General features: G+C 50.1%; 7 protein-coding genes across 7 annotated transcripts; 2 read left to right on the top strand and 5 right to left on the bottom strand.

The window, feature by feature from the left end:
• Nucleotides 1-142: 142 nt before the first annotated feature.
• APUU_21807A (GMC family oxidoreductase) lies at nucleotides 143-1828 on the top strand (the record flags this gene model as incomplete). The annotated part of the gene is made up of 2 exons (XM_041700601.1): nucleotides 143-389; nucleotides 447-1828. The coding sequence occupies 2 exons, from the start codon at nucleotides 143-145 to the stop codon at nucleotides 1826-1828; spliced, it is 1629 nt and encodes a 542-aa protein (XP_041553569.1).
• A 522-nt stretch (nucleotides 1829-2350) lies between these two features.
• APUU_21806S (N-acetylglucosamine-6-phosphate deacetylase) lies at nucleotides 2351-3643 on the bottom strand (the record flags this gene model as incomplete). Its single annotated transcript, XM_041700600.1, has 1 exon — nucleotides 2351-3643. One exon carries the CDS (start codon nucleotides 3641-3643, stop codon nucleotides 2351-2353), a length of 1293 nt encoding a protein of 430 aa, XP_041553568.1.
• Nucleotides 3644-5352: 1709 nt separating this feature from the next.
• APUU_21805A (unc-93 family MFS transporter) lies at nucleotides 5353-7078 on the top strand (the record flags this gene model as incomplete). The annotated part of the gene is made up of 4 exons (XM_041700599.1): nucleotides 5353-5922; nucleotides 5988-6622; nucleotides 6672-6767; nucleotides 6823-7078. 4 exons carry the CDS (start codon nucleotides 5353-5355, stop codon nucleotides 7076-7078), a joined length of 1557 nt encoding a protein of 518 aa, XP_041553567.1.
• A 719-nt stretch (nucleotides 7079-7797) lies between these two features.
• On the bottom strand, nucleotides 7798-9925 carry APUU_21804S (uncharacterized protein; the record flags this gene model as incomplete). Its single annotated transcript, XM_041700598.1, has 8 exons — nucleotides 7798-8379; nucleotides 8452-8510; nucleotides 8577-8730; nucleotides 8792-8842; nucleotides 8892-9148; nucleotides 9201-9317; nucleotides 9371-9475; nucleotides 9571-9925. The coding sequence occupies 8 exons, from the start codon at nucleotides 9923-9925 to the stop codon at nucleotides 7798-7800; spliced, it is 1680 nt and encodes a 559-aa protein (XP_041553566.1).
• A 1074-nt stretch (nucleotides 9926-10999) lies between these two features.
• Nucleotides 11000-13798, bottom strand: farB1 (putative C6 transcription factor (Ctf1B); the record flags this gene model as incomplete). Its single annotated transcript, XM_041700595.1, has 3 exons — nucleotides 11000-13182; nucleotides 13275-13459; nucleotides 13521-13798. 3 exons carry the CDS (start codon nucleotides 13796-13798, stop codon nucleotides 11000-11002), a joined length of 2646 nt encoding a protein of 881 aa, XP_041553565.1.
• A 4505-nt stretch (nucleotides 13799-18303) lies between these two features.
• On the bottom strand, nucleotides 18304-20646 carry APUU_21802S (uncharacterized protein; the record flags this gene model as incomplete). The annotated part of the gene is made up of 1 exon (XM_041700594.1): nucleotides 18304-20646. One exon carries the CDS (start codon nucleotides 20644-20646, stop codon nucleotides 18304-18306), a length of 2343 nt encoding a protein of 780 aa, XP_041553564.1.
• Nucleotides 20647-21115: 469 nt separating this feature from the next.
• On the bottom strand, nucleotides 21116-22930 carry APUU_21801S (uncharacterized protein; the record flags this gene model as incomplete). The annotated part of the gene is made up of 4 exons (XM_041700593.1): nucleotides 21116-22248; nucleotides 22312-22368; nucleotides 22423-22788; nucleotides 22852-22930. The coding sequence occupies 4 exons, from the start codon at nucleotides 22928-22930 to the stop codon at nucleotides 21116-21118; spliced, it is 1635 nt and encodes a 544-aa protein (XP_041553563.1).
• Nucleotides 22931-23227: the final 297 nt, after the last annotated feature.

Here is a 23227-nt window from a genome sequence, read left to right as displayed (position 1 = left end):
GATTCAAAGGATTTATCATGGCTCTCTTCACCTCTGGTCCTCTTCTTTGCTCTGTTCTGCTCTTACCCACGGTCTTCTCTTCCCGTTGAGCGTCTTGGTTTTCCTCCCAGCGCATCCACGTCTACCTCTCCCATCATTCATCATGGCCACCACCAACGATTTCCCCGCAAGCGACGTCAACGCCTACGACTATGTGATTGTCGGAGGTGGTACTGCAGGCTGCGTTATCGCGAGCCGCTTAGCCCAGTACTTGCCTAACAAGCGCATCCTGCTAATTGAGGCTGGCCCTAGCGACTATATGGACGACCGTGTCCTTAACCTGAAGGAGTGGCTCAATCTGCTGGGGGGCGAGCTGGACTACGACTACCCGACTGTTGAGCAACCAATGGGTAGGTCGCCCCTATAAACTCAAGATCGCAATGGCACAGAAAGCTGACTTTACGAAGGTAACAGCCATATCCGCCACTCTCGCGCAAAGGTTCTGGGAGGTTGCTCGAGCCACAACACTTTGATCTCGTTCCGTCCCTTTGAGTATGACTGCAAGCGATGGGAAAGCCAGGGATGCACAGGGTGGTCATTTGAGACTTTCACTCGCGTGCTTGATGGCCTGCGCAACACCGTTCAGCCTGTCCACGACCGACACCGTAACCAGCTGTGCAAGGACTGGATCCAAGCCTGTTCGACGGCAATGAACATTCCCATCATCCCCGACTTTAACAAGGAAATACGTTCCAAGGGTCAATTGACAGAAGGCGTTGGCTTCTTCTCAGTTTCGTATAACCCCGACGATGGCCGCCGTAGCAGCGCCAGTGTCGCCTATATTCACCCTATCCTTCACGGCGAGGAGAAGCGTCCCAATCTAACCATGCTCACCAACGCCTGGGTGTCTCGTGTCAATGTGAATGGCGACACCGTCACTGGGGTTGATATTACCCTGCAGTCAGGTGCGAAGCACACTCTCCAACCTAAGAAGGAGACCGTCATCTGCGCTGGTGCCGTGGATACACCTAAGCTTCTTCTCCACTCCGGCCTAGGGCCCAAGCAGCAGCTGGCCTCTCTTGGAATCCCGGTTGTGAAGGACATTCCCGGTGTGGGCGAGAACTTGATCGACCACCCGGAGAGTATTATCGTGTGGGAGCTCAGCCAACCAGTTCCTCCCAACCAGACGACCATGGACTCGGACGCAGGCATTTTCCTGCGGCGCGAGGCACCCAACGCTGCTGGTTCTGACGGACGCGCTGCCGACGTTATGATGCACTGTTACCAGATCCCATTTTGTCTCAACACGTCGCGTCTAGGATATGACACTCCCGTTGATGCTTTCTGCATGACTCCCAATATCCCCCGCCCTCGCTCACGTGGCCGTCTCTATCTGACCTCATCTGACCCCAACGTCAAGCCAGCCTTGGACTTCCGTTACTTCACCGACCCCGAAGGCTACGATGCCGCTACTATTGTCACGGGCCTTAAGGCCGCGCGTGAGATTTCTAAGCAATCGCCCTTCAAAGACTGGATTAAGCGCGAGGTCGCCCCTGGCCCGAAGGTGCAGTCCGACGAGGAACTCTCTGAGTACGGCCGTCGCGTCGCGCACACCGTCTACCACCCCGCTGGAACGACCAAGATGGGCGATGTGACTCGCGACCCGATGGCTGTTGTCGACCCCAAGCTGAGAATCCGTGGTTTGAAGAACGTCCGCATCGCTGATGCTGGTGTCTTCCCCGAGATGCCCACCGTCAACCCTATGTTGACGGTGCTGGCTATCGGCGAGCGCGCTGCCGAGTTGATTGCTGAGGATGCAGGCTGGAAGCTTGAGCAGCCCAGGCTGTAAAATTCGTCACCTTATTCCTTCACATCCTTACATAGCAGCATGTTTATAGTACTGGAAGAGGAAATAAAAATTCAGGAGTTGGAAAGAGGAGACACAGAGGTGGGGTTACTACTTACCAATCCATGTCGCAAAAATGAGATACTTAGCAAGCTATGAGATTTATGATTGACGATTTTGTTTCATTCAGGATACTGCGTGTATGGTATACTAGATAAGATAAACAAGCAAGAATAAAATGAAAATGAAAGGAAAAGAATATCAACAATACCACCAGGACATACATATATTAAACTAACAATGTATATTGAATCAAAATCACTCATTCTATTCCGCTTTATATGACAAATTCATAGATATAGTAGTCTATATTAATACAAGACCATGCACGATTCATTCCAGTCTTAGATAAACCAACGCCGATATACTTAGCTAGTTAATTAGACACATTCCAAGCAACCAATTCCAAACATTGCCGAAAATTGACAAACAAATCTTCACTCTAAAAATCCGTAGTAAGCAACTTCAACTCAAAACAGGATCTTTACCAGAATCATAGATTTTCGACCCCCGCTTCCAGACCTGGTTCACTGTCAGCGTTCGCCCAGAGTACGGGTCGTTCTCGTCACTAAGGACGATGAGATCCGCATCAGCGCCGCTATCTAGAGTACCCTTGACGCCCTGTATGCGAAGAAGGCGGGCCGGGGTTGCCGTGGCCGCATTAAGGGCCTGTGCCGTCGAAGCGCCAGACCAGCGGCGGAAATTGTTCACGCACTCAATGAGCGTAGCACAGCTGCCAGCGATCTTATCAGAGCCTTCGAGTGTGAGTCGCGCGCCGGACTTTATGATGCGCTCGCCGTTTGTCCAGTCGTAAATACCATCGGGGAGACCGCATAGTCTCATTGCGTCGGTGACAAGGATGAGGCCGTCTGGGTGGGCGTTGTATGCGATGCGGATGGAGGTTGGGTGCAGGTGGATGCCATCGGCAATAATGCCGTAGAAAGGGCGGCGGGGGTGTTCGCTCTGTTGGCCGAGAAGGCCAAAGATGCCTGGGTTGCGGTGGTAGAAGGGGCGCATGGCGTTGAAGAGGTGGGTGACCATCGTCGCGCCCTGGTCGGTGGCCGCGAGTGCTTGCTCGTATGTTGCGTCCGAGTGACCAATTGAATATATGATGCCCTGGGAGACGATGTGTGGGATGTTGGAAAGCATTTTGCCAACCTCGGGGGCGGCAGTGATAAGCCTGATATTTTTGGAGCCGCCGTTGAGGTTCTCACGACCGTAGCAGGCGATCAGGTCGTCGGGCGTTGCTGCTGAGCGGAGAACTTCTGTCTTATGAATTCCGTTGCGCCCAGGGCTGAGGAAGGGACCTTCAACGTGGGCTCCGAGAGACTCTGCGCCATCTTCTGGATGGTGCGTATTCCCTGTCGGACCAAGGGAGGGGAGAACTTTGTGATAGACTTCTGCAGTTGAGCTGACAACAGTGGGGAGGTAGGAGGTTACCCCTGTCCGGGCGAGGCATTTGTTGACTTCCCGCAGACGTTCGTCATATTCATCCTTTGAGGACTGCAGTACTGAGAAGTCGAAGCCTTGGGCGCCATTCAACTGACAGTCGATGAGCCCCGGAGCGAGAATGCGTCCGCCTAGGTCGATAACTTCATCGGGAGATAAATGAAGTCCATAAAATGCCTCCTGATCCCGTAGGATCTTTCCTGATGTCGAGTCAATCCAGACATCTTGGTCGATGAGCTTGTCGCCTTTCACGATCCGACAGTTTGTGAATTTCACGACACGCGACTGGGGTGCGGTCTTTCCAGGCATGATGAACCAGAAGAAATCAGATTCTGAGAGCGAGAGCTATAGGGTTTCAAGCCCGGGGAGTAAATAGATAAGACTTGGTTATTTCGTAGGATGGCAAATGACAAAATGTTGAGGGGCAGCAAGTATATAGAGGGACAAGGCCGGACAAAGATCGGGAAGCTCTGCAACGGCGCCATGGGCAAACCTACTCCATGTGGATTGTGGTATGTTGGAACTTGGTAGTGGGTGATTCCAGGTGAAGGAAGTTGATTCTGACGTTGCTTCATTCCACGGCTTGATGTGACGTCGATCTCGGGACACTTGGAGCCCACTACTGGACTTATTAATGATTTATGAGTGATTCCGCTAGGCCCAGTGCATTCTAGTTGCATAATTAAATATATCCTTAACTAATGGTAGAAAGCTCAGCCCAGCTGTCAAAGCACAATCCTGACAGCTTGTAGATAGAGTATGGGGGTGAATTTCATAGTCCTCTCTCGGTACTTAGACTGCAGATAAGCCTGCGCTAATGGAGTGGAGGGTTACAGCTTAATTACCACTCTGTTACAACCTGAAACTTACACAGACACATATTACATACATATTACTAGTGAATACCACCCCCCATCCTCTCGCCTGGACAGTACTCATACCTTACCGAGGTTCGTACCCTTGGAGCACCCAGGATTGCTTGAAGATCGGAAATTAATTCGGGTGCTGGAAGTTTATTGTGCCACTGACAGAACATCCGGCTTGCTTCCGACTGCTGGGTAGTTACTTCATCTCGCTTAGCATTTGGCTCCTGACTTCCTGAGTCCTGAGCGCCGAGCGGGCGAGGAGTCGGGGCTCTGGGGCTGCTGCTACAGTGTAATCATTCGGCTCCCCGCATCCGGCCAAATCGGGCTCAGCGATGTTACCGTCTCGTTGACTAGTTTAGCCCCCAAATCTCTTCCGTAGCTTGTTGTTGGCTGTTCCGGTACTGAAGAATCGGTCGATTCACTGGTCGCACTGCAGCTTGTCACTCAACTCCCTTGCACGCGACCTTCTCGTGGCTTTTCTGCATTGCTGGGGCCATTGGAGTCGAGCCGTTGAGCAAGTGAACCAAAGGATCTCACTCTCGCTCGCCCTTATCAATATCAGTCTTGAGTGGACTGAGCAATCCCACCGTCTTCCTTCCTCGGCGCAACCCTTTCGCTTGAGATAACAATCATTCGGTGGTATCGTCTGTGATTCATCATACTGATCCAACAACCCCAAGCCCTGGATCTGCTCTATTTATGTCTCCTCGTGGACCTACTGCTGTCTTTACCCCGGATCCAGTGTCTCTCTCTGGCAAACAACGCGCGCTCTCTGGAACGCCTGATCGCTGCCAACACCGATAAGAGACTCGATTCAGTACCTATCGAACCTTTTTCTCTCTCGCCAGCTGTCGCTGTCTCACCTATTAATAAATTTTCTCACTGCTATCGGCATTCTTGTGATCTTGTCTCTACTATTTAATTCTTGGATACCCTTCCCCACATTGTTGGGCTTCCGGTTGCTCACATTCCTCCTTCCTCCCTAGTTGCTGTCTTCAGTTCTGTTTTCGCCTCTTTGTTTGATACCCCTTTCCCGGCTTCGACCGTCTTTCTGGAAGTTATTTATTCTCACCAGATTCTCACCCGGCTCCCCCCCTTGTCTTTCAGCCCTCATTTTTCGGAAACTCCCTGGTTTCCCGAACAATCGCCATAATGGCAAGCACCAATGAGAAGGGTGCTCCGGAGAGCAGTGCCGATCCTCAAATTGTTCAGGACAACAGTGTGGTTGGAAAGGCTTGGATGTACAAGCCCTTGAAACTTGGTCCTTGGAAGTTGCCTCACTTCGCTTCTCCTCAAGTCCAGTTGATTCTGGTTTCCTTCGTTTGTTTTCTCTGCCCCGGCATGTACAATTCCGTCACAGGTTTAGGTGGCGCTGGTCAACTCAACTTGTCCGATGTCAGTAAATCCAACACGGCTACATACAGTACTTTTGCCGTCGTCGGTTTCTTTGCCGGTTCCATCGCTAACCGCATTGGCCTGCAATTGACTCTTTCGTTCGGTGGTTTTGGATATTTCCTCTATGTCGCTTCTCTCCTGTCCTACAACCACAACGGAAATTCCGGTTTCCTGATTTTTGCCGGTGCGTTGTTGGGTGTTTGCGCCGGTCTGCTATGGTGTGCCCAGGGTGCTGTCATGATGAGCTACCCGAACGAGCATGAGAAGGGCAAATATATCTCTATTTTTTGGATCATTTTCAACCTGGGAGGCGTGATTGGAGGTTTGGTGAGTTATCTTTCCGTGTGCTCAAAATTTCCATGGCTAACCACAGGCTTCCCTCTGTCCGGTAGATCCCACTTGGTGAGAATATAAATCAAAAGGATGCTGGCAACGTCAACGATGGGACATATATTGCTTTCATGGTTCTCATGGTTGCCGGGTTTATTCTCGCCTGGGGCCTCGCAGACTCAAAGTACATTGTGCGAACTGATGGCACGCGTGTTATCACCATGAAGAACCCCACCTGGAAGTCTGAACTGATTGGTTTATACGAGACTTTACTGAGCGACTGGTACATCATCACGTTTTTCCCCATGTTCTTGGCTAGTAACTGGTTTTACGGCTACCATTTCAACTCCATCAACGGTTCTTACTTCTCCGTCCGCACTCGAGCCCTCAACAGTATCTTGTACTGGTCCATGCAAATGGTTGGCGCCTTTTTGTTTGGCCTGATTTTGGACTTAAAATTCCTCAAGCGGCCTGCTCGTGCCAAGCTCATTTGGTTTCTCTTGTTCGCACTCACCATGGGTGTCTGGGGAGGTGGGTATGCCTTCCAGAGAACCTACACCCGCGAGGACGTCCACTCCGAGGACCCCTCGAAGTTGCGTGAAGCTACGGACTGGACTAGCAGCGGCTTCATTGGGCCAATGTTTATGTACATGTTTTACGGGTTTTACGATGCTGCATTTCAAACATGCGCCTACTGGTGAGTTATCACGACTCAGAACTCAGGTTCCACGCTCACCCACTCATAGGTTCATGGGCTGCCTATCGAACAACGGTCGTAAACTAGCCAATTTTGCGGGTTTCTACAAGGGAATCCAATCTGCAGGTGCGGCAGGGATGTGGGCGTAAGTTATGCACTAACTTATATGATTTGGCAAGTGGCACTAACATAGTTTGTAGGATGGACTTTAACAACAAGCCGTACATGACCATGTTTGCGTCGTGCTGGGGTTTGCTCGGTGCTGCTCTCTTAATTGCTGCTCCGGTCATCTTCTTTAGGATTAAGGAGCATACTGAGCTAGAGGAGGACCTGAAGTTCTCCGACGAGGCTGCCGCAGATGTCATCGGCCTTGATTTGGTTGCTCAGTCGCAGCCCGAGTATCAAGAACGGCAAGAATCTACTCCCGAAAAAAAGAGGAGTCCTTCTGATGCTTGATCGTCAGTCATACTAATAGGTCAGAGATGGGGGTCCTTGACACGATGATCGTGTGTCTTGGCTCTATTTTTCGCAGCGCGGTGGCTCGGTTTCCCCTGGGCATTGCACGGTTTCAGCCCCGGCATTCGGGGTGGCCGGCTTTTCTGAATATTCAGTTGTGGATCTTGATACCAATTAGTACCTCAGTATTGTTATTTAGTAGTAAGCATGACCACTTGTTTGTTTTGGTCTGCGTCAGACCATAACTCAACTCATAATAAATACATAAATTACAGTACAGATATATGGTTTGACATAATTTTTCCCTTTACTATACAAACGGTGATTGTCGACCTTGCCACTTCCACATTGATATGAGAGGCGAAGAAATATCCCTTCAACAGGATTGTCAATGTCGACATATTTTACCTTACTATATAGTAAAGTAATGTAGTACTATTAGAGTCAGTCATATGTAATTAAGCTTACTACTAAGTTAGGATATTAATATATTATTATTAATAGGCCTTGTTAATGATATAAATCTAAACGACATGCACTTCTTTTCTAACAGTTGACCATAGTCTTTGCACGCATATTTATGTTACAAAAATGTCTTGTAGTGTCAACGTTCCAAAGTAGTTTATATGCATATAATATAATGTGTTGTTTCATGATTATATACAATATTTGCAACAACTAACACTTCTGTCGCTTATTCAGCGCAACATTAGAGAAAATCAGAAAAGACCTGAGCTAGGCGACGCCGAAGGCGTAGCCGTCGGCAAGGGCACAAACGACTCAGAGTGAGTCGCCGTTGCCGACCCATTAGTGCTATACCCAGGCCAAATCTGGACGGTGCCTTCCGCAATATCCCAGCCAAACAGGGTGCGGTTGAACAGCTGCAGAGAGGCCTCGGGCTGGTAATAGGGGACTTCATGGCCAGCCTCGTAAACACGGGTGAACGAGAAGTTGCCGTACTCGCGGGTTTCGCCATACTCAACACCATCGACCAGAAGGCCGGTGTAGCCGGCCTGTTGGAACTGTTTGGAGTGCGGGTACTTCACGGTGAGGGAGACGGCCTGGCCACCGAACCAGTTGCAGATGTAGTCTGCATCGCCGTAGATGAGGGAAACGCGGACTGGGTATGTGAGGATTTCTTCGAGGTCCTCGATGAAGTTGGGCCAGACGAAGTCGCCGGTTTGCTGGAAGGCGTAGTAGACGTCGTTGTTAGAGGAAGTATAGTTGACGCTTACGCCAAGGGCTTCCATGACCCAGTCCTGGCTGAGGAAAGGCTCGAAAAGAGCGGGGGGTGTTGGGTCCTTTTTTTTTTTTACCACGTGCGTTAGCCTAACTATTTTTATTGAGAGCAGGAGAAAGTTATGGAGTCTTACATCGTACGGGTGGCGGATGTCGTAAACGCCGCGGCCGCCGAAGTTGTAGTAGGGTCCCTCTGTATATTATTAGCCGAGTTACAAATGCCAGCGTGTGCGCCTGTTAAAGCAGAGGTGTCACGTACCGACATTGTCTCTGCACATGTTAGTTGCTTCCGAACACAGGGCGTAGTCGGCAAATGAGGTTCGGTTTGTTTGTTTGCAGAGAGCAACCTGGTCCTGGCATCCATTAGGCATCTCGTTCGCAAATTTCATGTAGTTGTAGACTGTGTCGTTGATCTAGATGAACCATATGGTTAGTAAATGTGACGCATCCTCCTTTCAAGTTGAGGATACTCACAGCCTTGATGCCATAGGTGTTGTGCACTGCGAATTCAGGGTAGTGGCCCGCCTGAGTTCTGGTTAGCCATGTAACGGGGAGCGGTTGAAGGACTGCATACTTGAATTCCTTCATCGATAATACCGTTAATGATACCCAGAGAGTTGAAGTTAAGTTCAATACCGTCCACAGTTCCGTTGATAATCTTCTGGTTTTGTTCGTAGAAGTGGTTGAAGAATGCTGGCCCGTAGTGACCTCCATAGCTCTCAGTCCACAAGCTGAAGACCTTGGACTTTATCGCGCTGTCCAACTGTGGTAGTCCACCCAGGAAACCCTGCAAAACTTCCCAGGTCGCGTGGGCGGCAAGCTCAGTGGTGTCTGGCGCTGTATTAGCACTAGGACTGGTCACCAGATATTGTTCATGAATTACCAGTTAAAGTAGCGTTGATTTTCGGGTAACGGCCTTGGACACCATCGAAGGAAGAATCCTCGACAACGCCGGTAACAGGGTTGAGCGATCCCTCCTCAGTTTCGGCGTACGAGAACCCTATAACCGAGTGAGCAGTTATCAGAGATCATCGAGGTTATAGTTCGTCATACCGACTCCTAGCGGTTGCGAGATGAACAAAAGATTAGAAACCTCGCTCCACGAGTACGGGTTAACGTCGGTTGTCAGGTTCTCGTTAATAGCGCATGGTCCCAGTTCTATGTCAATCACATTAGTCCACTTGAAGCCCAAATTTGAAAGAATAACAAAATTTGAAAGAATAACACAAGGATAAAAAAAAACTCGTACGAACCCTCAAATAAGCCGATAAGAGAATCACTTCCTGGTCCACCGTTTAGCCACAAGGTAATGGGGGCGTTTGCGGGATCGTGGCGAGCCTCAAAGAAGTAAAAGAACGTATGGGACTCGGGCGACAGATCGACATATCCGGAGTAAGAGTTGACTCCAGGGGTCGTCTCGCAGACGCCGTCTTTGCCAGGCTCCTTGTATCGAATGGTCACGCCATTGGGGGTCTCAATTTTCTTCACACCGGTTGGGTCTTGTGGCAGTTGTCTTTTGTTTAAGGAAAACCTTGGGTGTGCGTCAGGCGCGGCCAAGGAGGCAGCAGCCAGAGACAACAGTGAGACGAAGCTAAGACGGGGAGGCATCGTGACTTTTCTCCCTTTGGGCTGAATGGTCTGGATCCTCTGAGGCAGCGAGGACCCAGCGAAAGGACGGGGGGTAAACAGGTCATTTTATAGCAGCCGGATGGCGCAGCAAGATCATCGACGATTGGTATTACTCTGTATTATTGAAGCGGGCATCCGCAATTCCGCATGCAATCGGGCGCCGCAAGCTATCTCCCTTCAAGGGCGAGAACAAGGTCGCACTGCGACCCACAGGCATTAATTATCCCCGAGCCCGATTCCCAACTCGGATACTATTAGTCTATTGACAAGTGACAACAAAGGAAGCTCAGGGGTCTGACCAGCCGGGCCCAGTCAGCTCGCAGATCGCATCATTTTTGCTGCACCTCGTGTCTTACCCGCAAGCAAATGAGGGGAAAGGATCGGCGGTAGCATCGTCGGACGTCGATTGTCGACCTTCCTGAACAGTTTAGTCAGTTCTTTCGCTGGAAGACGAAGTGAGGGGTTTATGCAATCTTACAATTAATTAATATAATAAAAGATAAATATTGCAGGAAGGGTGCAAATAATAAAGTATGAGAGTCATGCTTGGAGGAGCAGAAAGAGGAGAAGGGGACGCAGGACGGGGGAAGCCGAAGCAGGAAATCCAAGACCGCCAATTCAAGGCTTGAGTTGCTTGGCCCAACTCCAAGTTTGTAGGAGCACAACAGCTGAGAAAAAAGCAAACCTGCTTGCCCTGTGCGACTGGGTGGCATTACTCAACAGCCGTTGGTCGGACAGCAGCTACGATACAGGAACCAGTTCAAACAGGTTGGGTGATACGTTGGTCATATTCTCATGTCGTACTTTTGATAATAAACATCTAGGTAGATGGTGGTAAAACAGCCCCAGCGTATTGAGCTAGAGGTCAAGAAACATAAATAGGGAAAGCAAATACAAATAAATCCCTGGACCGTAAATCATATTCCGAACTCCGCCGCCCATGCTTTCTGAGTATCCAGTGGGAAAACAATAAAAATATATACGAGAACAAGTCGGGCGAAATGGCTGTCTTCCGCGCAAGAAGAAACGAAGCGACATTGAAGTCAGAAGACTTTAAGCGTTCATACTGAGGCCAAGGTCCATATCGAGTTTAGGTGCTTCCGTCTGTGCTACATCAACGCCCGCACCGGTTGTTGCGGCGATGGGGTCTTCAAAGTTCCCTTTCGGGCTGTCGCCCTTGTTCCCGGAATCCAGACCAACCATGTCGGAAAACGTAAATGGGAACCCGCCGCCGCCCTTGGTATTCGCGTCGACAGTCGCATTCTCCATGCCGTTCTCTGAAGAAAAGAAGTCCGCTCCAGCGTCGTCGAAATTAATCAAGGCATCAAAATCGTTCTGCGTCACTTCGGCATCGTTGGCCAAGTCCATGAGCTCACTCAAACTCAATTCGGCATCCTCAATGTTGGGGATCCTGAACGCATCGCGGTGGTAGCCGGGGTTAACGTTGTTGGTGCTACCATTCTCACTGCCGTCAGAAGGTGGCGGGGTAGAAGCGAAGACTTGTTGCGCCTCGTCCACTAGGTTAAGCGTCAGAGGTCCATTTGAACCAGTCTTGGGATAAGTCAGATCGGGGATCTTCTGGGCAAGAGAGTCTGGAGGCGGTGTCAAGGCGTTGGCTCGAGAAGAAGAGCCGCGAACGTTGGAACGCTTTTGTAATTCTTGAGGCGGCACCGTCAATTGAATGCCGGCTTTCCTGATTGCAGCCTCCAAAAATGACGTCGCAAAATCGGCTGACGCGTAGATCTCCCTAAGACGCTGGAGAATGCGCATACACTGGTAGAAGCGCTGCAAGCTCGTCATCCGGACATTGGGGTCGCTAGATTTTATATCGAGAAGGTGGATAATAACAGCGGGGAGGAGTACCGTGACACCGGTAGTGGGGAAATAGCGAGTTAGATCGAGACTATGCAGGTCTTGGGCAATATTTGTGATCTCAATGGCAGCAAACCGAACCTTGTTGCGCGAGATATCTTGCAACTCCGTGTCCATAGAGGGGAATGGAACAGCGGGGAGAACCTGGGGTCGATGCAAAGCACTCGAGGTCGTCAAGTACACCATCTTAAGTAGAGCTCGGTGAGAATGCAGGACCTGGTCGGCCTCGCTTAACTTGGCTGGCGCCGCAGAAGAGTATTGAATCTCTGTAGGAAGGTGGGCCAACCAATCCTCCAGCTCCTGATCACAGCGTCGAACCTCGAATGTCTCTGCTGCTGACTTCTTCGGTACCAGCATCATAGTAGTCTCCATTGTACCGCCAAACTTATGGCTCAAGACCGAATACTGAGCAGAAAGAACATGGCTGACACAGAGACAAAGTTTTGCCTTTTCAATGAACATCGACGCTAGCTCTCGTTGGTGGGTTACGCTCTGGAGAATCTCCGAACTCCCCACCATGTCCACAATCGCGGGAGAAAATGGGTGGAATTCAAAATCATCGAGAGTCAACATTGGGACATCACAATCATCATCCTTGACGCGCATAGGACGTCTCATTCCCAAAGCAATCAACCGATCACGAGTGTAGGTGCTCCACCAAATGCGCTTCCACATTCGTTGGCGCCTGATGTCCATGCGAGAGTTGGCGGGGTCACGATGTAAGCCGATGGTGTGAGCCAGGGACAAACTAACCCCCATCCAATGCCAGGTATCCTTCTGGTCATCGGGGGTCTCGTACCAATAGGTCATTAAAAGGAGAGATTGGACAAGTGAGATGCGGTCAACTTCGTAGTCGAAATCGTAAAGGAGCCTCGCACGCTGGAAGAATGCTTTTCGAGCCGCTTTTCGGGAGGAGTAACCCGAGGCCTGGAGGTGCTTCAGATCGATAAATGCCGTCCCGGCGAACATGACAGCCTGGAAAAGCAACAAGCTCATGCGACGGATGCCGTCGTTCTGGGCGATAGTCTGCAAGAAATCTTCCAAATCAAGCAAAGGCATGTACGTGTGAACATAGTGAATGTAAGCCTTAAGCAGCTCATTGCGCAATGTAACATCGGGAACAGTCAATGCTCCTTTCATGGCAAGATAATCAATATCTTCTTTCTGTAATCGAGCTGGCAAGCCACGGATATAATCGGGTAGCACAATACCAGTAGGCCGGGGGCTACCGAAAGACGGGTCGAGTAATTGCTGAATCTGCGAAGTGACATGAGACAAAGGCATGGTCGACGGCACTGAGGGGTTTGGGGCCATGCGTCTTCGAAAACGATCCCCAGTGTCAACTCTGTTGGCCTGGCTTTGATCTATGCAAGGAATAACTGATCAGCACATGGGTGTCTATAAACTCGTATAATATACAGCGCCAGCGGCTGTGCGGGTACACGCATATACGAACATAGTAGGTGAGGCATATGTTGCCCTTGCTCCAAATCTACAGAGCCCTGAGAGGGGGACGTTGGCACCACATTTGGGATGCCATGAGTTTCCCCAAGTCCCCCAAAAAGTGCGCCGTCGTCGAGAATTTCGGCAGGCGACTGAGAGGGCTGGAAATTGGTAGTGTCAGTCTCAACTCGAGACTTCCTGTGGAGTGAAGCAAGTCAGTTATCAGTCCCTTCCAGGAAAGTATGGCATTCAGACGCACTTTCTCCGCTTGCTTTCCGTAACCACGCACTCTACTTGATCCAACCGGCAGTTTGTGCACGGTGAACCATTTTCTACCACATCACACCGCACCTTACGTGCGCGGCAGCAGCAGCAAGCTTTTGAAGCTCGTCGTTTTACCGGACGTGAATTCGCAGAAAGTCCCGCTGTTGAAGCCTTGCGCTTGCCCTTGGGGTCTGTGTCAAGAGTCGGATTTGGCGAAGTAGGAGAATCAGTCATTTTGCGTGGGGTGGGCCAATTCTTTTGACCCTTTGTCATCCGCGAAGAATTAGAAGAGCAATTGGTGGTGCTTGGAGTCCGAATCGACGACTGTCTTTGGAAATCGCGAGGGAATATATAGATAGCTGGCAGTCACGAGGGCAGTTGATTTCAGAACGTGACTCGACAATATTCACATCAAATGGCAAAAGCAATAGTTAGGAGGGGAGATGGTCCTTTTCGTAGAATAGCTTTTTTTTTTAAGATTATCAACTTTTTTTGTTTTGCAAGTATGGGGGAAGGTCACGTTCCTAGCTTCATCCGTCGTCCAAGGAATCGGAAATCGAGGCAAGACCGGGGGCATGGGAAAGAGACAATATTTAAGTACGCAGCAGAATGCGGAAGCGCCTTCCACTGGGCCGTCAGGAGGCGTTGGCGCTGGGGGATGATGAGTCCCCAGATCCACTTTGCACTTGCCATCATGGTTACTGCCTCCCCCAGACCAGGACCAGGACCAGGACCAGACCCAGACCCAGACCCAGAGGATTGATCGAACCCCGTCGCCATTCGCATAGCGTCGACTCCGTTGTGCCGGCCAAGTGCAGAATTACCTCACAGGCTCACAGGCTCGCGGCGAAGAGCGGGCCAAGTTCGGCGGGGTCTTGCAGCGGGCAGCCACTCACCGTTGCTGCTTCACACTGCCGGTCCGCATTCTTGCCTTTTGCGCCAATAAACGCCCATTTAACGCGTCCCCACATCTACGGATTCGAAAATATTCGCAGAATAATAAAATCAAGAAGCCGTTTCCTCCCCCCTCCACTTCCTAAAGAGGGAAGATGCCCCCATACTCCATAGCCGGTTGGGGTCTCTTCGGCCCGGTCACGTTATCCCCTAGCCACCACATGCAGCTTGTTGCAAGACTCGGGGAGTGTCACGGGTGGTGCTGGCGAATCGCAGCTCCATCATTGGTCATTTATCTCCTGTTCCGGAAATGTCGGGGATGACTGAAGCGCACGCTAATTTCATCTTGCTGCCTCTATATTTCCTTTGTGCGGCAGAAGAACCGTGTGAGAGTCCAACCACGTCGTCGGAAAAGATTCCGGTTATTCTGGATTGTTATTGGTTAACAAATGGGGGCTTGGACACTCCGGCCTCGTCTCCGGCGCGCCTTATTACTCATTCAGAATCGTTCTAGGTCGAGAAACTCGAGATGGAAGCTGTTTGGACTGAAGCACAGAGCTAAAACATTATTGACTGTCAAAAGCATCAGGTATCAATACAGCGAACCGATCATGGACATTCCGATATACAGGAGCATTGTTCATAGACCGTTATTCGCATAACTCAGGGTCGTCACTGGCTGCCATGAACCGAGGTCCGCGAATCATCAAGGCCGCAAACGTTCCGGAGACCGAATCTTTGCCAGCAATTCTCACGGCACAGGGACAGCATCGCCGAGGGACTTGCGTTATTAGAATTGCGATTGTCCGGGAGGCTTAGGCAGCTCGTCAAAAGCGGATTCATGAACCTTGCAAGGGTTTGTCCAAGTCACACTATTGACCAGGGCCGGAGAGATCGTCTGGGACCGGCAAGCCGTCGATGACGGGTCACTGCAGGATTCAGGAACCCAGTTCTCCTTACGTAGGACCCGCGGACCAGGCATTTCTTGCGCCTTGAGGAATCGACTGTAGTGTCTCATTTTTAGTTAGCTGGGCTCAGGCTAGTGCCGACTCTCCTTAAGATTACAACTGGACCCCAGAGATGGTACATACGTAGTTGTCGCTCACAGGGCTACGAAGCTTGCTACAGCAAAGCTCGCTTGGATGAAGAAGCCTGTATCCAAAATGACACCCCGCCAACTGCCTCATGCGGAATAGAGCCGATAGTTGAGGATCTCCAAATCAGCGACCCACAGCCAACAAGGTGGACTGGAGAAGGGAAGGTCTCCAAGGTCAAGCCCACCAACAAGAAAGGTTTCAATCATCGATCACCCAGAAAATGTCGCACCAGGGATCCCAGTTTCAGCCAACTTTCTAGGATAAACCATGAACTTTGAGCATCCTGCTATTCAACCAGGTCATCAATCCGTCCCTCGAGCCTGTCTTCATATTGCTTAACGCTCGTAATGTAAGAAGTAAGGTGTCTCGTTCAGTTATTTTGAAACTGCCGACGCGAGGTCTGAAGGCTGAAGAACTCTTCGAGAGCACGATTGCCGATGGTCGGAGGAATCTGCTCCGGTCCTTCCCAGCTAGGGCCAACCGCTGAAACCTTGAAGGTCAGTCGTCACTGTACAGTATGGCGCATTGGTAGCGACTCGGCGAGACAATATTATATATGGCTACCACTGGTCGCCTTTATTACATCAGAGTTTCTCCAGTTATGTTGAGAAAATCCTTGACAAAAAAAATAAACAATCCGCATCAAACACCTGAGTCAAAGCTCAACGGATTCAACCTGCGACGGTCGACACATTTGAGGCCCTTAATAATTAGCGAAAGTCGGAGCCGCAATGGCGCTTACTCGAGTACTGTTGGCGGTCGCTGTCACATGAATCCTGCAGCGTGTCGTCATCAATAAAGATGAGAGATGATAATACGTACTTGATGAATGACCTCGACTTTGGAGCAAAGCAAACCCAGACTGAGCTGATGCTGAAAATTTCTGTAACCTGCGGGTCAAAGATACACTAACAAACACCACGAATCCTCTTCCGAAAACTTAACACATCACGAGGCATCTGAGGTCAAAGTTCAGCCCGAGAAACGGGATCCTCGCAGAAATCACCTTGCAACGCCAATCAAGGCGGCTTTGGCGGATACCCATGTGGGACTAGGGGAGAACCCAGCTTTGTTGATGGCGATGAGGGAGAATTTCTCTAGAATGGAAGGGGACAGGCCTCCAAGGTGGAGGAGCGCCAAGCAGGTTCCAGACAGCACATCCAAGAAACCACAGATCGAATTTTTCATGGCGCTTCCCCCAAGTTCCCCGTAAATTCCCCGTAAATTCCTTCGCTTCCGAGATTCCCCATATGGTCACGCCTTGATTCTGAGACAGAGCGGCTCCAGCCTCAAGAGGATACGAAGTGGCATACAGTTTGCAAAGTGTTTGGACCCTGGAGCAGGCCGCCGCAAACATTCAGTCTCCCCGGGTTGATCTCCGCCCCTCAATTGATGGCACAACTAACTACATGCCTCGCCCTCAACTGATCAAGTTGGCCGGCATCGATTTCAACTCCCATCGGACAAACCCCCAAGCCCGACCGCAGCAGTCAACTCACGACAGCTTCTCCGGTCAACGGCCCGAAGTCTCATTTGCTTGTAGGTGCCAGGTCCAACCGCGCCACTAAGGAGTGTGCAGCCAATATCTAGTATGAGTGAGACAATCGGATCCGATACCACGCATAGGGTGAGGTCATAGCTCGCCCAACACCCTTGTCCTCTCTCCGGGTACCCTCAGTTTCACCAGAGACTCGCATCACATCGAACTTTCCAGGAGGATCCCGGACGAGAGGAAAACAAGGACCAATCAATCCATACAAGGAGCGTCCAACTCGTCTCGTGCTCCAGCACCGCAGCGCCTCTTCGTTTTACACCTCGCTGACAGCCCGACCTCCATTTCTTTTTGGAGCTCCACAAGCAACGACAGGGCCAAGCTCTCTTCTGTTCCAGCTGTCAGTGTCAACCCCTCCTTGACCTTCCCTCAGGTATCCCAATTTTGTCCATTCGGAGCACTGGTTTCTAATCGGCGACTCCATCAAATGCGGGGCAACGCAACTGTCGTCCGTGGAGGCGAGCTGCGGGTTGCGGAGACCTCCTCCCACTGACCAATTGACCATCCATTGACTGGTCTCACCCTGACAACCCCACAAACAGCCATTGACATGAGGATGCAACCTCCCGTTATTGGCATGGATCGATCCGGATCTTTTACGATATGCAAAGTAAATTTACATGGAAATACTACACTGTAAACACCGGTAGGTTGACTTTTACCATCCTCCGGAGGATCGGCGAACCTCCGGGAGTGCGGGGGATCCTCCAGTTGTTCCATTTTGGTAGAACGCGGATCGCCCCGTCAGTCTCTCTTCAATTACACTAATATCATTATATTTGGCGTGAGTGGAGTGTGTGTTTCTGGTCCTTGGTGTAATTGGTGTGTCGCCGATGGGAATGATGTTGCGTTACATATATATTTTCCTACTCGGTGACGGGTTGAAACCTCTATTTACTACACTTGAAGTAATCCAAGCTACCACAGCTATTTAAAATGCTTATTTTGTAGCACAGGCCAAACGTTAGTAGAAACTATTGTATTTTGGAGCTCCAGTTGGATTGAAACATCGAGTAGGCATTGTTATTTCTTACGAGACAAATCACGGCAAAAGCGTTCGGGGGATATCTTGACTCGCAACCAAAACAATCGTCATATGTATTTACAGGGGTCCCATACACACTAACAGCAAACGCAGGAAAGGGGAAAAGAAAGACAAAGAAAAAAAGACATAACATCATGGATATTGGGGATGAAAAACAAAAGAAACTCATCATGACATTCCGATCCTTCACCTAAGCAGCGCCTCCGCGGCCCATTCGTTCGATAGAGCCCATGATACCACTGCGGCCTGGTGTAAAAACAGCAATACCGGACTTGCCACCGCTGTTGCCTCGCACATGCCGCGCCCCTGGAGCTCCAATTCTTGGGATCTTCCTCTCTCCGTGACCAGAGCTAGAACTGGATCCTGAGCTTGGGCCACGAAGACCGCTGGAACTGCTGTGAGGGACCTCCCGCTCCAAATCTTCCGTTGGAGCAAGTTGCTCATGGGAGACTGACTCTGGCGTCATTTCATCATTCTTGGACTGCGATGGCTGAGCGGGTTGATTCTGCATGGTCAGCCATTCCTCCACAAGAGCTACGAGGTCGCCCTTCTCAGCTCGTTCCGCCTTGAGTTCGATACGCAACTGTTCGCTGTCGCTCTTCAGGGATGCTATTTCCTGCTGAAGACCCTTGATTTGAGCCTCAAGGACGTGTTTCTCTGCTTCGTGCTCGTCATTCTCACGGGCCATCATACTGGCATCAGGCCGCGCGGACTCATGCGACGCAGCATCTCGCTCGGCTTTAACACGCTCACACTCGTCACTGGCGGCCTTCAGCTTTTTCTCAGCTTCACGCAAGCGTTTCTCCCACCGTGACTCGTAACTTTTCTTGAGAGCCGCGACTTTGGTCTCATGTTTCTCCTTATACAGCGAGTGGAGATCACGGGCAACTTTCTCAACCGCGTCTTGTATTTCCTTTGCGGTCTCCTCTGCTGTCTTCGTTGCTAGTGGTGCCGCATTTTCGGACGCTCCTTTGTCGCAGGTTGCCGATTTACGGGCCGAAGTGAGTTGAGTTTCGAGCTCGACAACGCGGCTTTCAAGTTGCTCCTTGCTTTTCTCCGCTTCCTCATTCTTCTTCTGTAAGCGCTCACGCTCCTGTTCGCCCTCAAGGATATCAGCCTTGACAGATCGCAGCACATCTTCCATTTCTCGGCCCCTCCTCTCCCATTCCGCCTGCTCAATCTCCAGAGCCTCCTTACGAGCAGCCTCATTGCGAACTTCTTCTAATGCCTCACCAACCCGCCGTTCAGCATCAGACACGGCTTTCTTGAGACTAGAGACTTCAGCCTCCTTTCCACTGAGTGTAGCTTTGAGCGAGGATATCTCCGAGAGAAAGCCCGACTTCAATGACTCCAGCTCTCGAGGTGTGATAGTTGGAATGGATCGAGGAGTGGGGGCGGCGGGTATATCAAAATCCAAGAGACTCATTTTTGCTGGCGACCTCATTGATTCCCTTGGGTTTTTTAAAGGTGACCGGCGCGAATGAGTGTATCTTTCATGTTGTTGGATACTGAATCGTTGGCGGCGAGGGAAAAGACCGATTTGGTCTGTCAAATCCAACAAATTTGGAGTTCCGTTCGTACTCTGGCCATCTCTCTCTCTCTTTCGAGGGGTTGGCGATCCCACAGGGGAGCTCATGTCAATGAGGACATTTTTCCTTGGAGACCTCTTAGCCGTGGCTGGAGTCGCCGGCACCATACCCTCTCGCTTATTTTCGGATTCGACCGGAAAATCCGGTAAAGGTCGGGGGCTCTTGAACGGGGAACCTCCTGGTAAGTTTGCAAAGGCCGTCATATCTACATTAGGGACCGCAGAGAATGTACTAAAGCACGTATCATCCATAGGGTCGTGAGACTCATCGTCAGTCATTGCGTCATTTGTGTCATCAACGTCTTGGCCGTTACTGTATCTCGAAGAGGCCTGCGGCCTGTCCTCGCCGAGAACAGTGCTCATGCCTTCGTGTTTTTTTTCCTCTACCATACTGCTCGCAATGTTTTGGCCCTCACCGCTAGGGAAGCTTAGATCGTGACTATACCCAGAATACTCGTCGGCATAGAGATTGATATCTGGTATGTCCCTTCGTCCAGGCGATTTCCTGTACCTATCACCCTCTCCGGTTTCAATCTCGTGAACATCAGGTGCTTGATCATAGGATCTTTTTCTTGGAGTCGCGGAGCGCTCAGACATGCCCAGCGACGCCTGGTGTTTCTGTAGCATCTGCATATCGACTGTGTCGTCCCTCGCATCGAACCGAAATGGCGAGCTTTGTAAAGCTTGGTCAGATACAGAGTAATCGTTACCCATTTCCTGTCCCTGTTCATTGTACTCGGTAACGTCGTAATTGAAACTTTGGCGGATACTCTTGCGGTCATCATCATCCCGTTGCGTCGGGCTGCGGAGCGGGTTCTCTGTTTCGATATTTGCTGTTACTAGCGTATCAATGCTTTGTCTCTTCCCCCCAGCACTCTCAAGCTCTGAAGAGAGGGCTCGCGTGTTCTGCCCGGAGGTTGTTAAGGGTGAGAGAGGATTGGACATGGTCAACAAGATGTTTGTAGAGACGAGCAGAGCAATTGCAAGAACAGAAAAATCAAACCAAACAAAATTATTCAAGTAAATAAGGTATTCAACTGCGCAAATGGCAGCACTATGAGTAATAAAAAGTGTTGTCGCTGAAAAAAAAATGGAAGTTGTAGTGGTTTGTTATGATTGCTTTGAAACGGTTGCTGGGATATCGGTAAACAAACTATACCTAAACAGGATTGATGGGTCCACTTTAGAGCGGTACATAGCGGCAGAACGAAATCTCTCTCACCGCATTGGAGAGAGAGTATTTATCGCGGTGTATTGAAGAGGGTTATGGTGTTGTCTATCCCTGGCTGATTAAGATAGAAATTTACATCTCATTAACAGTCTATTTACAAACCTGCTGCGGAAATAAGGAGAAAGAAAAAGTACCACCAACGCCAGCACCATCCCATATCTAACATGTAATGCAAACAAAGTCCTAAGCACGTTTCGCGACCTCGTCAGTGTCAGTCACAATTATATGAATAGTCTCCTTGGGGTCCTGAGGTTCATCAGACACAAAGTGACAGCGAGCAGCCGGTTGGATTGAGACTGATGAGTGTTTCTTTTGAGTCATGAACCAGAGTTGTAAAGCTCCAATAACTGCTACTAAAGCACTCCCCCACCATGCGATTGCAGTGAAATTGTGTTCTGCCCCAGTGCTGTACAGATATCCTGCAACGGGGGGTGCAACCGTGCGCGCGGCAGCGCCAGCGGATGCAGCAAGGCCATTGATCTTTCCAAGGCATGAATCCGAAGGACTCGCTTGTTTTATTAGTATTAAAAGAACAGGGAAGTCTATGATCGACAAAACGTTCCGTGTGACCAGACAGGTATAGATGCCAAACAGAACTTGCCCGTAAGGCAAAAATACGAGGAATGGGACCATAAGATAGGCCACCGGATGGAGGATGGTGACAATAATGAACAGTTTCCAGACTCCAAGATGCTGCGCCAAAGCAGGAAAAATAAGGCTTTGGATGATAAGCGCAATAATGCCGTCGGAAGAAACAATCAGACCGACAGTCCTGGTTGAAAGACCAAGCCCACCAGGGAAGGTGAGGGCAGAGCCATCCAGACTGGGGTCGCCGCGTTGGTCTTGAAGGAAAATCGGTAGCAGGTGATCGTAGGTCATCGAGTGGTAAGTGAAGATCGCCAGAGCGATAATAAGCATGACAACCGGCCGGGTGAAAGTGGTTTGCTTTTGCGAACCTGGCTCTGGTTTAGATCCGTTCTCATAGACCCTCCATGATTCGTCTTCATGTAACTGGACTTGGTTGAAGGTGCCATACGATTCGGCTCGCAGATCGGCACCTGGATTGGCTGTTGCCCCGGAGGTTGCAAGAAGAGGATGTTCTGTTGACACATTATCGTATTCTCCTGAACCACTCGACACCGGTTGCATGTCGGGATGAGTCTCTTGAAGGAATAGAAACGCGAAGATAATACTGCAGAGAAGTAAGATAGAGCAAACGACGTTCGGTAGAAGATATGGAAATCTGCCAAAGAGTCCATCGCGAGGAAAGACAGAGGGATAGCTATCAGCGGGTTTCGCAAGCAGTCCACCGATGGCTGTGATAGAATAAAGATTAGTACCCAACTCCCCTAGAAACCCTCGTGGTTCAGTATACTTACCAGGTCCAATGATGGTGCCGATAGACCAAACAAATGGCATCACGGCGTAAGCTCGGGCTACGTTCAGTCGTTAGTCGGTGGTTACCCTGTGTGCCGAATGGGCCTACTTACGTTCATGCTCGGGCCGCTTGACTATCTCGCCCACCATAGTCTGGATAACACCTATGTTCCCATTCAAAAGGCCGCCAAGTCCTCGGCCAAAGAGAGCGACCCAGTAAGTGCGAGCAAAACCAACAATTAGAAGGGAGACGATTGTCCCGGCTAATCCCGATACAACCACCGGCTTTCTCCCAATTCGATCGGAAAGAGCCCCCCAAAACATCCCTGTGAAGGCTTCAACCAAAGAGAATGTCGCAACGAGGATTCCAGCGTAGAATGATGCGTCGTTGCCTTCACCCATGTTGAAATCTTTGACCATCGCGAAGGCGAAGATCAGCGGCGACGTAACCGCTATGGGCTCGGCGACTCGACATATTGCTAGTCGTAATGGCATCAGTACCTTGAGTTATAAAAAGGACGAGGGGCAAGGAGCAAGAATACCTAGGAAGAATAGCTGTGTAGTTGGAAATTTCAGGTCATCGTCCGGAATGGTGTTTCTTGCCTGGTGGGTTAATAACATTTTCTTTGGAATCATCCAAGTCTCTTACAACAAGCCCCCAACAGCACCAAAGTCACTGATCCTCCTCTTTTCTTTTCTTTTCTTTTCTTTTCTTTCTGTCTTTGTCTCTTCAACCTTCTTGTTGTAATTCTGACCCCTATCCTTCGCTAAAGTTCGCCTTTCACCTCTAAGCGTAGTATAAGATGGACCCGCAAGCCTTATTCTTCCTTCAAGTGTTACTTGGTTTTAGTGGCTCTTTCCCTAGACAAATGAAACGGGGTAATTAGTGAGTGACAGGCGCGACGAGAAATGAAACAT

This window comes from Aspergillus puulaauensis, chromosome 2 (genome assembly GCF_016861865.1).
Source record: "Aspergillus puulaauensis MK2 DNA, chromosome 2, nearly complete sequence".
Taxonomy (NCBI): domain Eukaryota; kingdom Fungi; phylum Ascomycota; class Eurotiomycetes; order Eurotiales; family Aspergillaceae; genus Aspergillus; species Aspergillus puulaauensis.
Note: the sequence above shows the minus strand (reverse complement) of the source record. Positions and strands in the feature narration are given on the sequence as shown.